General features: G+C 47.5%; 3 protein-coding genes across 3 annotated transcripts; 1 reads left to right on the top strand and 2 right to left on the bottom strand.

Moving 5' to 3' along the window:
* Positions 1-817: 817 nt before the first annotated feature.
* F4817DRAFT_355230 (uncharacterized protein) lies at positions 818-2,525 on the top strand. Its single transcript, XM_049305632.1, has 2 exons — positions 818-1,716; positions 1,773-2,525. The coding sequence occupies exons 1-2, from the start codon at positions 1,040-1,042 to the stop codon at positions 2,344-2,346; spliced, it is 1,251 nt and encodes a 416-aa protein (XP_049153369.1). The 5' UTR covers positions 818-1,039; the 3' UTR covers positions 2,347-2,525.
* Positions 2,526-3,614: 1,089 nt separating this feature from the next.
* On the bottom strand, positions 3,615-6,188 carry F4817DRAFT_355228 (DEAD-domain-containing protein). Its single transcript, XM_049305631.1, has 2 exons — positions 5,947-6,188; positions 3,615-5,889 (listed from the first exon to the last, which is right to left on the bottom strand). Exon 2 carries the CDS (start codon positions 5,792-5,794, stop codon positions 4,010-4,012), a length of 1,785 nt encoding a protein of 594 aa, XP_049153368.1. The 5' UTR covers positions 5,795-5,889; positions 5,947-6,188; the 3' UTR covers positions 3,615-4,009.
* A 1,617-nt stretch (positions 6,189-7,805) lies between these two features.
* On the bottom strand, positions 7,806-9,715 carry F4817DRAFT_46519 (DEAD-domain-containing protein). Its single transcript, XM_049307512.1, has 2 exons — positions 9,327-9,715; positions 7,806-9,274 (listed from the first exon to the last, which is right to left on the bottom strand). The coding sequence occupies exons 1-2, from the start codon at positions 9,441-9,443 to the stop codon at positions 7,841-7,843; spliced, it is 1,551 nt and encodes a 516-aa protein (XP_049153367.1). The 5' UTR covers positions 9,444-9,715; the 3' UTR covers positions 7,806-7,840.
* Between the last annotated feature and the right edge of the window lie 943 nt (positions 9,716-10,658).

Below are 10,658 nucleotides of genomic sequence, written 5' to 3'. Positions count from 1 at the left end.
GCCGAGCGCCTTTCCCCGGCAGCAGCGGCACGTGATCGACTTACGACCTTCGTAAACTCGGGCTATTGTGGCGCACCGCAGGGGTGCCCTCATGTATTAAGCTTAGTATAGTTATACTGTATCTAACTGAGTAAGGTTCGGATCTAGCAGATCGTTGGAGCTAGACCAACTCCAGCTACCATCCGGGATTCAGCCCTACCCCACCGTTCACACCAAAAAAGGAACCAGCCAATCAAATCTCATATATAAATATATTAAACACTGCTGCGTATTCCTTTTGCTTTCAACGTCGTTTTTACAAATTACATATGGCCATACTATTGGATGATAGTATATCATTGTATATAAAATGGCTAAGGAAGCAAAGACACGGCCGTGGGATTCTAATCTTGAATTATGTTACGGTATACTATTTTCTCAGCACATGAGGGAAGGATTTGGATCCTTCCCTCCCAATACACACCACACGTAATCCTCTACTAGGTACAAGATCTAGATATCTTCGACTTTCAATTTATTCTCATCTCGAAGTCTTTGTGGTTCGTTTCGGTCAACGGTTTATTATACTCTTCTACGAACAGTGGCATACTACCTGTTATACTGGTCCATCCTTATGGGCATATATTGATAGTAATATTCCATTACATCTTTCAGATACGAGATCTAAAAGACGACAGATTCAGCTCTTCATCTAAGCCATTACGCCACCAACAACGTAACATTGGGGGCCGCCACGGCTTTGGCTGTAGTAGCAATGAACGGCTAAATATTACGCCCCCTGTCTCCCGAGTTCTGTAGGCCTCGAGTATACTTGGGCAATTCTGCCTTGTAGCTGTAGTTTACAATTGCGCGAGCTATGTAATCTCACGCTTCTTAAACCTCTGTCACAACATGTCTTGGTAGCACAGTAGTGTAATAGACTGCTCGACGGTTCGTCCATGTAGGGCGCAAGGAAATTGTTATATTCCCATCTATAGCGACATCATCTTGATCGATATATCCATATTTCTAGCGCAGGGAACGAAAAGAGAGTAAGGCGATGGCTTCCGCTCCGCAGACCACCCACGACAGCCGGCACAGCACCACATGGGGTATCAATGGGTTCGTCATCGTCCTAACTATACTCTCTGTTGTGCTCCGCTTTTACACTCGCATCTTCACCCGCGCCGGATTGAAAGCCGACGACTGGTTAATTCTATTCGCTCTTATCACTTCTCTGACCACCGTGGTGCTAGTTATCTGGGGTAACTCTGTTGACCCGAACGGACTCCGTGCATCAGACAACACGAACCCGGATTATGTCTACTCGTCCCGAGATCATCTATACATTAGACTATCATATGCCTCTACCATCCTCTACCTCACTGTTGCTAGTGCCACCAAGCTGGGAATCCTAGTCATGTACCACCGCATCTTCGCCATCAGCCAGGTCTTTCGGTACCAGCTATTCGCCGTGAGCGCCTTAGTTATCGGCTGGTGGTTCGGGTGTACCGTTGCCGCGTTGCGGAAGTGCAAGGATCTCGAGATCGGTCTGAACAGTACACTGAACGATCCGAGGTACTGTATCAACTTCAACGTCTACTGGATGGCGGCCGGGGTATGCGAGATTCTTCTCGACGCCTGGATCCTGACCTTGCCCTTAAGCGTGGTGTTGAGGATGCACTACTCGCCGAGACAGAAATTCGTCGTCTCGGGAATCTTCTTATTAGGAGCTTTGTACGTCCCCCTTATCTAGGTAATTTTCTCTATTTACCTTCCTAACGACCATCTAGCTCCATAGGTTCCGGTATCGCCAAAACTGTCCTTGCTTACCAGCCGGGAAGGCGAGCGCTGTCTTATGCCAATACTGAAATATGGGCGGCCTTGCATACCAGCATAGCCATATTGTGCGCCAGCCTGCCCATCTTCAGACCCCTTGCCGCCCGAATAGCGCAGTCGTACCCCGTTGTCAAGATCACCAGCCTCTTAACTCGGCGACGAAAGTCCGGGAGTGGCAGCTCTCATCTTGATAAAACACCAAGCGAGGATGGGGATAGGAGTGGAAGCGGACACGGAAGTGGCAACAAAAACGGCATTGCCAGGTTCAACCAATATTCAGAGATATCATTCATAGATATGGACATGGTCCAAGACCACCTAAAGCAGCCGAGCCCGACCTACTCCCGCCTGTCGCCCGTAGATTCTGCGATAGATCGGGTACATTCCAAGGACGTATATGAAGAGATACAGGTACTAGCTCCTCAGCTACCCCATATCGAAAGAACGGATTCTCTAGAGCTGTCGTCGGACATCAGACTTTTCACGACTCTGCCCCCGCATAAAGAGAGTAGAGAGACGGATCACTAGTCGGAGACAGGCCTGTTGAATCAGTCACGCGGACTATGAAGGGATGTTAGGTAGGAGGAACGCAACTATGTACATTACGATATGAAACGAGATACCCCTGGATTTGAATATTGGCTATACTTACAGCGCAAAACAGTACTTGCGTGAAGATTATACCTCCGTCTCTTATGCTGGTATTGTATTAGAACCTAACGCCGCCCCATATCTTCATCAATCAGTCGACGCGGCGAGAGAGCGTTAGTAGCTGCCAGGCCTGGACTTGGCTGATTAACTAGCAGCCATGATTCCTGCCGACATGGTATCGTGCATGAAGACTCCTATAAAACACCACACACCTGAAGATAATCTTAACACACCTGATTCAATTCATATATAACTCTAATTAAGCCGAAGCAATCCTGTAGGTTAACTACTCACTTTGACCAGAAAGTATAATATCAACGCGTCTTCCTACTAAGTAAACTCACCGGAACTAGAACAGTCAAATACGTCAGCGTTAGTCAGTCGCGATAATGACGGCGCACCAACGTGAGCAACCAACCCAATTTCCCTACACTCCTCTCTACCACCTATACGCGTCCCCTAACCCAGCCTACAGAAATAAGTCTGAAAATGTAGAACGAAGCACACATTCCATACCCCCCTTTTTCATTGTCACCAAATCCGCCTACAATTTCATCCATGCAGGCGACGTTTACATAGACCGCGACTCAGGGCCCAGCAGTTTAGATTATAACTATTACCCCATACCCACCAAACCACGCCCCCATCTCCACAATGGGCGCCATAGAATCGAAGCTCATCCACCTCAAACTCCGCTTCAAGTCCAAGCTTCCACACCCTCACCTACTTAAACGATACAACAAGACCGTCGTCGTAGAAGACGACTACTGTCACGGCGACCACCTGGGTCTTCTCGACGGCTACACTAGCTCCTCGTGTAAATTCCCAGTGTCGAACTACTACTACGACGAAGACGATTTCGAGTCCGATGATGAAAGGGGGGGGGCGAAGCAGATATGTATGAGACGTTGAGTTTAGAGGGAGCATGGCATAAGAGGCGTGGGTGGCTTAGATAGATGAAGACATCTCTGAGAGACAAGTCGATACGATTTTAAGTTAGGATGCCAACTAGAGGAAGAGGGGTGGATATCATAGACTCTGGTTGCGTGTCCTTATTAGATAAAGACCCGAGATACCTACCTTCAGCTTCCAATAAAGTCACCTGTCGTATACTCATCATAAATATCCTATAGGTCCTAGTTGGGCGTTGTTATTGGCAGTTTATATTAATAGCTATAGAAATACAATGATCAACCCCTTTTGCTATTGATGAGGGGATGCATCATGTCAACAATTATACAATTTTGTTATGCTGCCACAAGCCAAAAGAGGCGTTATAGAAGACGGCTGAGATGACCGTAAATGCTATATAGACTAGCCAAGAACAGGGTTCCTCTTTTATCACTGCTAGGTGGTAAGCACCTGTTGTTGTGAATGCTCGAAACAGACTGTAGCACTTACCAAGTCTCTTGAGGGCTGCAAACATGATAGCTAATCGAATTCGGAATCCTGAAGATCCATGATATCCGCCTTGGTATACCTACTCGCATTGGTACTTAGGTACCTTGATTGCAAGAATGGCCTTGCTGGGAGATATCCTTCATCCTCTTTGGGGCCGCTTGAACGGTTGTCTGCTACCAATATCGCTATCATTACCGCCATTCCGTTCGCGCTTCTGCTGAACGTTCTCATTTCGAATTACCGGACCAATCACAAGTCCTTTGACGCCCTTCAATCCCATTTTCCCAACTGTGCTCTTCTGCAGCGTTGGAATCTCAGCCGCTCCAAGACCGTTTAGCGCAAACTCGTTCGCTTCACGGACAAGTCGGGTGGAATCCCAGTTTAATGATTTGATGAAGGTCTTGTAGTAACCAAGCCAGCCTTGGTATGCTTTCGCTTGGGTTTCCGGATCGAGTCTCACAGCAATTTCCGATACATCCTCGCGGGCGCTTAAGTCCGCGGGTGTATCCTCAAACGTAATGTTATTTAGTGTTCGCTTTGAGTATGAGGTCTCGTGAGACGTGATAATGAAGGTGCCTTTTCCTTCCGCGCCCGCACGGGCAGTTCGTCCCAGCCGATGAATATAGGATTCCTTATCGGAAGGGATGCCTGCTTGGAAGACGTTTGTTACCGAAGGAAAGTCCATGCCTCGAGCGATGACATCTGTTGCCACTAGGATACCGCTTTGGGCCCGACGGAACTCTTCAGTGACATTCGTCCTCTTGCTCTGTGACATTCGAGAATGGAGGGATGTGACTGGCGGCAGACCGGAGGATTTCTGTAGGACTTCCACGTAAAAGTCTACTAGCCGTGCGGTTGGCACAAAGATTATCACCTTGAAGGCTTTGGGACCAACAACTGCAAGCTCTTGTCGTAGTGCACCAAGTAATCCAGCCGCCATATCAGAGAAAGTAGGGACGACAATGAGATGCTGAGGGACGCGCTCGTGCGTGTTTAGTTCACCCTCTGCGATGGTAGAGATAGACTTATAGTCCTTCGACAGGACCAGTTGAGAAACTTTTTGGACGTGCTCAGGGACAGTTGCGGAGAAGAGCATACATTGCCTCTTGTGGACGGCCCTGTTAGGCAGGCATCCAATAATCTTCTTTAGGGAGTTCAAAAAGCCCATATCCAGAAGCCTGTCGGCTTCGTCTAGCACCAACGTGTCAAGACTCTGCAGCATGCTGGCAACGCGGCTATCTTCTCCACTCAGGTGATCGTATAGTCGACCTGGAGTACCAATCAGAATATCACAGCTCCTTAAAATGCGTCTCTCTTCCGTGTCCTTGTTTGTACCACCAATGGCGATACAGATCTTGTACTGCTTTAGACGCTGTAGTAGGGCACGTGCCTCCTCCGCGATCTGCATTGCTAACTCCCTGGTGGGTGAAATGACAAGCAGAGAAACGTTATTACCCGGTTGCTCCTGGCGATGCATCATTCTTTGAATGGCTGGCAGTAGGAAGGCGATGGTTTTTCCTGTACCAGTCTTTGCTTGTGCCAAAACATCGCACCCTTCCTTTAGAAGCGGGTGGATGGTGGCTGCTTGTACCGGTGTCATGTGGTTGAATTTCAAGTCCTCCGATATTGTTTGCAGTAAGACAGGATGAATCAGATTATCCTTCGCGAGCCCTGCAAAAGTCGGAGTATCTGTGGGCACAGAGATTCTCGGGGTAGCATTCTGGGGTGTAACATTTTGAGGTGTTTCTGAGGTTGAAGGCGCGTAAGAATCATCGACTTCATTATTGCTATTTGACTGAGTAGAATATTTAGCTGCAGCTGGCCGCGGATGATTTGGGATATGCCTTGAGCCGCGGGTATTATTCCCACGCCTTTTACCTCCTCCACGGGTGCGAAAACGAGAATGATCCTGTGGTTCTTGCATGGTCGTGGTGAAAGTTCTATGCTGGAACCGGACAATAGATTGTTGTAGTGGAAAGAAAGATGGATGTAGCTTGAGAAATTGTGAGAGAGCTCTAGCTTTTATTGGTACTTGCGTCAGTGCCATTTTGTTGCAAGGCAGCCGCAGCAACTTACACCTTCCTACAGCTTCTTTGATCTTGGATTCTCTAATACATGTATGTATCTTAGGAGGTACATACAAAAGGTACCTTTATAGAGTTTCTTCTGTACGTGCGGCTGCATGCTCAAATTCGCGTGTGCAAACGCGTAAGGGCGAGAACCTGCAGCTATGAAATCTCTTCCTACTCAAGCCAGAACTTGATTGGTCCATGGACGAATATTTCCACAGATTTTCAACGGGTAATTTTCTCTTTCTGAACCTAACTACAAATTTATTCCCGGAGCTATGTCTCCAGTAAAGCAAATTTTTTTTCTTTCTTTTCAATTTGCTTCTTGATGGCAAAGTACTAAGTAGAGATCTAGCGTATTGAATGCCTAGGTACCCTCTTTTTTTCAACTGCATCACATATGGTCAAATTCTACAGTCCGAACTCACAAGTGGATGTTTTTAAGGAGATTAGTAGTATGTTTATATTTCAATCCTTAATATCTTACCATTTATACCAAGTATATCTCTCTTTTAGTTGGTTTCTTATCTACAAAATTCATCAAATTTTAAGTTGGGCTTGTTTGACTAGATCTCAATTGCCATCTGGCTCCCATTCCATCCAAAGAGTGCAAGCTTCGCCTCGAGATTCTCTGGCTGCACCCCTTCAACTATACTACAAGCTCGGTGTGATATATTAACATGTTTGGCGCAAACATCACAAAGGAAAAAGATTGTAGCCATGTCAATGCTGAATTATAGATAGCAGCAAAGAGTTCTAGGTGATAGCACAGCGCATAGTCACGGTAAAATCAATCATGAACACAAACAAGTGAAAGGAAATGGTGACCAGGAGCCACCACAACTTGCTCAGTAAACTATCTAACTCACCAGTCCTATATACCTACCAAGAGGCATATTAACTAGTTCAAAAGCCATCTAGCTCATCCAGCGTTTCCTCCCAAATCAATTTTTTCTCTTTTTTCTCTTTTTTTCTGCCTGTGTCACTATGCTGGCAAGACTGTGCCCAGGAGCCGAGACTATCAGAACGGCGAAAACACCGTCCTAATGCAAAAGTGCGACTATGGACGTGTACTTGAGCCCCCTGATGCATAAGAAGTTTTCAGGTAAGCACCGATAGGTAAAAGTGTGACAGCTCATGACCACGGAAACGGGAGCCGCCAGTAACCAGGAACAGTTCCAAAACATATTAGCCAGTCAGTCGTATTGGGTGAATCGGAATGGCCATCTGTAGACGACGATTCCTCCTCCATATTGAATAATTTTTGTTGCAGTCCGAGTCGAAGATGTTGCAACTGATGGTACCAATGCTCCTGCGGTGGACCGACGCAGTGCAATAATTGTGTAGGTTGAACAGCCCGGGCCCAGGCAGAAGTATTCTGCTGTCCTCGGGTACGGTGAGTTTCGCGACAATGCTCGCCAAACACTGCTCTAAGTTGGATATGAAAACTTCAACCAAGGTTGATAGAGAGGGGGATGAGTAGTTAAACGGAAAAATGCTTATGAGACAACGGTTGAAACGAGTCCGTCAACATAATATAATCTCTCCTCGTGGTCATTCCTCGTCACCGAGTGCACATCCCCTATGCCGCCGAAGAATTATCCGATGCCGACCACCGAATCCAGGTGGAAAAAACGCCCGACGCCAAAATTTTCCCCTTCCCCGGTTCGTCCAAACGTCAACTAACTCGGTCTCATGTCGTCGAATGCTCAAAGAATCTCCTTCGCGAGATCGAGGAACGATTGGAAGCCAAGGAACCAACGAAGTCATAATGGGTATGTTACAAATCGCAAAAAGAATCCAGAAGATATGTACAGTGCAAATGAGATGAAACCTAGGAAACCCCAGTGGATATTGAGTTTCTGGCGTGGGGTCTAAGCACGCTCGAGAATAACTCGGGCTTATTGCGGAGGTTGATTCTGGCCACCTCGACCACCACCACGGCCGCCATAGTTGTTGTAACCGCGTCCACGACCTCGGTTACCACCGCGACCGCCGCCACGGCCTACTCCGCGATTGGATTGGTACGACTGGGAGTCGTTGAAATGACCACCACGACCGCTTTGGAAGCCCTGTCCTCTATTCTGAGATGACGAAATGTTGTTCGATTGTTGCGAAGGGAAATCGCCAGAATGTACGGGCTTCGGGGCGTACGTGTTGACAGGACGAGGGATACTCTCGGGGTTGTCGTAAACATAAAGGCTCTTATCAATAGTGGCAGGGATTGGCTGAATCTCCGTGCCCAGGTCCTTTTCGATATTGTATAGATTGAACCTGTCGTCCCAGTTGATCAGATTGATCGCCAGACCAAGATGACCGTACCGGCCAGATCGTCCAATACGGTGCAGGTATGTTTCAGCATTCTTCGGGAAATCAAAGTTGATAACGACATTCACCGCTTGAATATCGATACCACGAGTCAGGAGATCGGAACAGACGAGATTACGGCAGACACCATTGCGGAAGTCGTGGAAAACTCGGTTTCGCGCATGCTGAGCCATCTTCGCGTGACTGTAGAAACATGAATAACCAAGCTCTGTTATCTTCTTGGCTAGCAGTTCCACACGGTTCGTCGAGTTACAGAATATGATGGACTGGTTGATTTGGAGTTTAGAGAAGAGGGTGTTCAAACAATGAACCTTCTGCTTCTCTTCGACGAAAGCGTAGTATTGCGTGATACCCCGTAGGGTGAGTTCGTCCATCAGGTTGATTTCGTAAGGCCTATCCATGTTCTTATCAGAGAAATCCTTAACAGACATGGGGAACGTGGCCGAGAAGAGCATAATTTGGCGATCCTTAGGGTGGAACTGGAGCAGCTGTTCGATGACAGGGGTAAACTCGATCGAAAGCAGTTTGTCGGCTTCGTCCATGATGAACATAGGACATTCGCTGAGATCAGCAACATTCTTGCCTGCCAAGTCGAGAATACGGCCGGGAGTGCCCACTACTATGTGGACGGGATCCTGTAGACGGACGATATCATCGCGGAGAGTAGTACCACCAGTTGTGACCATGACGTTGATTCCGAGGTGCTTGCCGAGGGTCTTGCAGACCTGAGATGTCTGCATTGCGAGTTCTCTTGTAGGGACCAATATTAAACACTGAATCTTGTTGACCTTCGGGTTTATCCGTTCTAGAGCGGGTACGACGAAAGCTGCTGTCTTGCCGGTACCGTTCTTGGCTCTTGCTAGGATATCTCGTCCCGTTAGGGCTACCGGGATAGATTCTTCTTGGATAGGTGATGGTTTCTCAAAGCCAGCTTCGAAGATGCCCATTAGTAGATCTCGCTTTAGGTTGAAATTCTCCCATTCTAGACCTTTAGTGTTTGTTACATCCTAGAGATCAAATTAGCTTGTCTCTCGCCCTCCCAACAAGTCAAATACAGACCTCGGTTTGGTGTCTGTTGTCACGAGTAGGGATGTTGAGACTCTTCTTCCAATCCTCATTCTGAGGAGCATCATTCAAGGTCGAAGCCCTCAGTTGCGCTGTTAAAGCATCCGTCATTTTTGCTATGAGTGTCAGGCCTAACTGTGAAAGAAACTCGAGGATCTGATGTTTGTATGTAATTCACGGGGTAACGTTGAATTCTGTGCGTGTACCATGCACTGCTGAGAGACAGTAGGGGAAGGGTGATAATGTTGTAGGAGGCAACGATGTGAGTGAGTGGGACGCGAGGCTCTATGGAAAGTAGACTTTCATATGCCTGGTTTGGAAGGTGGGTGTGGGTGCGAACTGTTTGCTGGTACAGAAGAAGGTCGTTCGTATGCGCGTCTAGGACGAGAGTTGAAGCTTTCGCTCCTGTTTAAATCGATAGAGTGGTGGGTATGTCAAAGGCTTAGCAATGCTAGAGCGTCGAAATTGGTCAGTTTAAAATTGGCAAACAACTCAGCATAAGGGCGGTAGAAAGAAGCGCATTCAAAAAATAGTAGGGAGCGGGTCTTGCTAATGAGGAGACGTTCCCGTCACCTCAATAAGGCACCAATAAGAGAGATATCTGAACATGACCAAAACGAATAACATAGATAGCTCCAACAAGAAGTTTAGGCCAAATGTGGGAGCGCCACAACCGTACCGCGTATAGACACGTAGACGTACCTTCGCCAAATAGTAACTCCTGCAGCCAGGGAAGATCCAGCTGGCTAAATAATGGATATGATCGACGCTTTAAGCACCTAAGGCGCACAAGACGGAATCACGTAGTGGGATATTTAGAGGGGTCTTTTCGTATGGGGCGAGATAACGCGGTGTATAAAGACGAACGAGTCGGTTTCAGTAGTTGATCGCGGGTAGAGAGTCACCGGGGATCGAGATGACCTTGTTTCAGTAGCGAAAATGGGGGTTTGATAGTGTATTCGCGAGGGAGGGTCTCTGGGTGAGCTCTAAGTCCTTTCGACGAGGAGGGACCGAAGATCAAGGGAGCTATAGTAATATGTGCAATGCACTCAAAGATATTCGTGGAGGTTCGTGTGCGGGAAAGAGGTAGAGGCAAGGATGTAGATGTGGTTTGTGGGTGTGGAAAGAAGTGCCTCGTGAAAATGGCCGGTCTGCGTTGCAAGGAGAAGAGGTTATTGATCTGATCTGATCTGATGCGCACCACAAATTGTTTTTCAATGGGGTCGAGCCGAGAAAAGAAGCCTGCAGAGGTTGTGCAGTAAGAAGGAACATGCACGAGCCACACGGTGCCGGTCCGGTATTGTCCCGACATTGCGGGACCCTCCC

The sequence above is a fragment of the Daldinia loculata genome (genome assembly GCF_022478755.1).
Source record: "Daldinia loculata strain CBS 113971 unplaced genomic scaffold F4817scaffold_133, whole genome shotgun sequence".
In the NCBI taxonomy this organism is placed as follows: Eukaryota; Fungi; Ascomycota; class Sordariomycetes; order Xylariales; family Hypoxylaceae; genus Daldinia; species Daldinia loculata.
The sequence above is the reverse complement of the archived record's forward strand: the minus strand, read 5'-3'. Positions and strand labels throughout refer to the sequence as shown.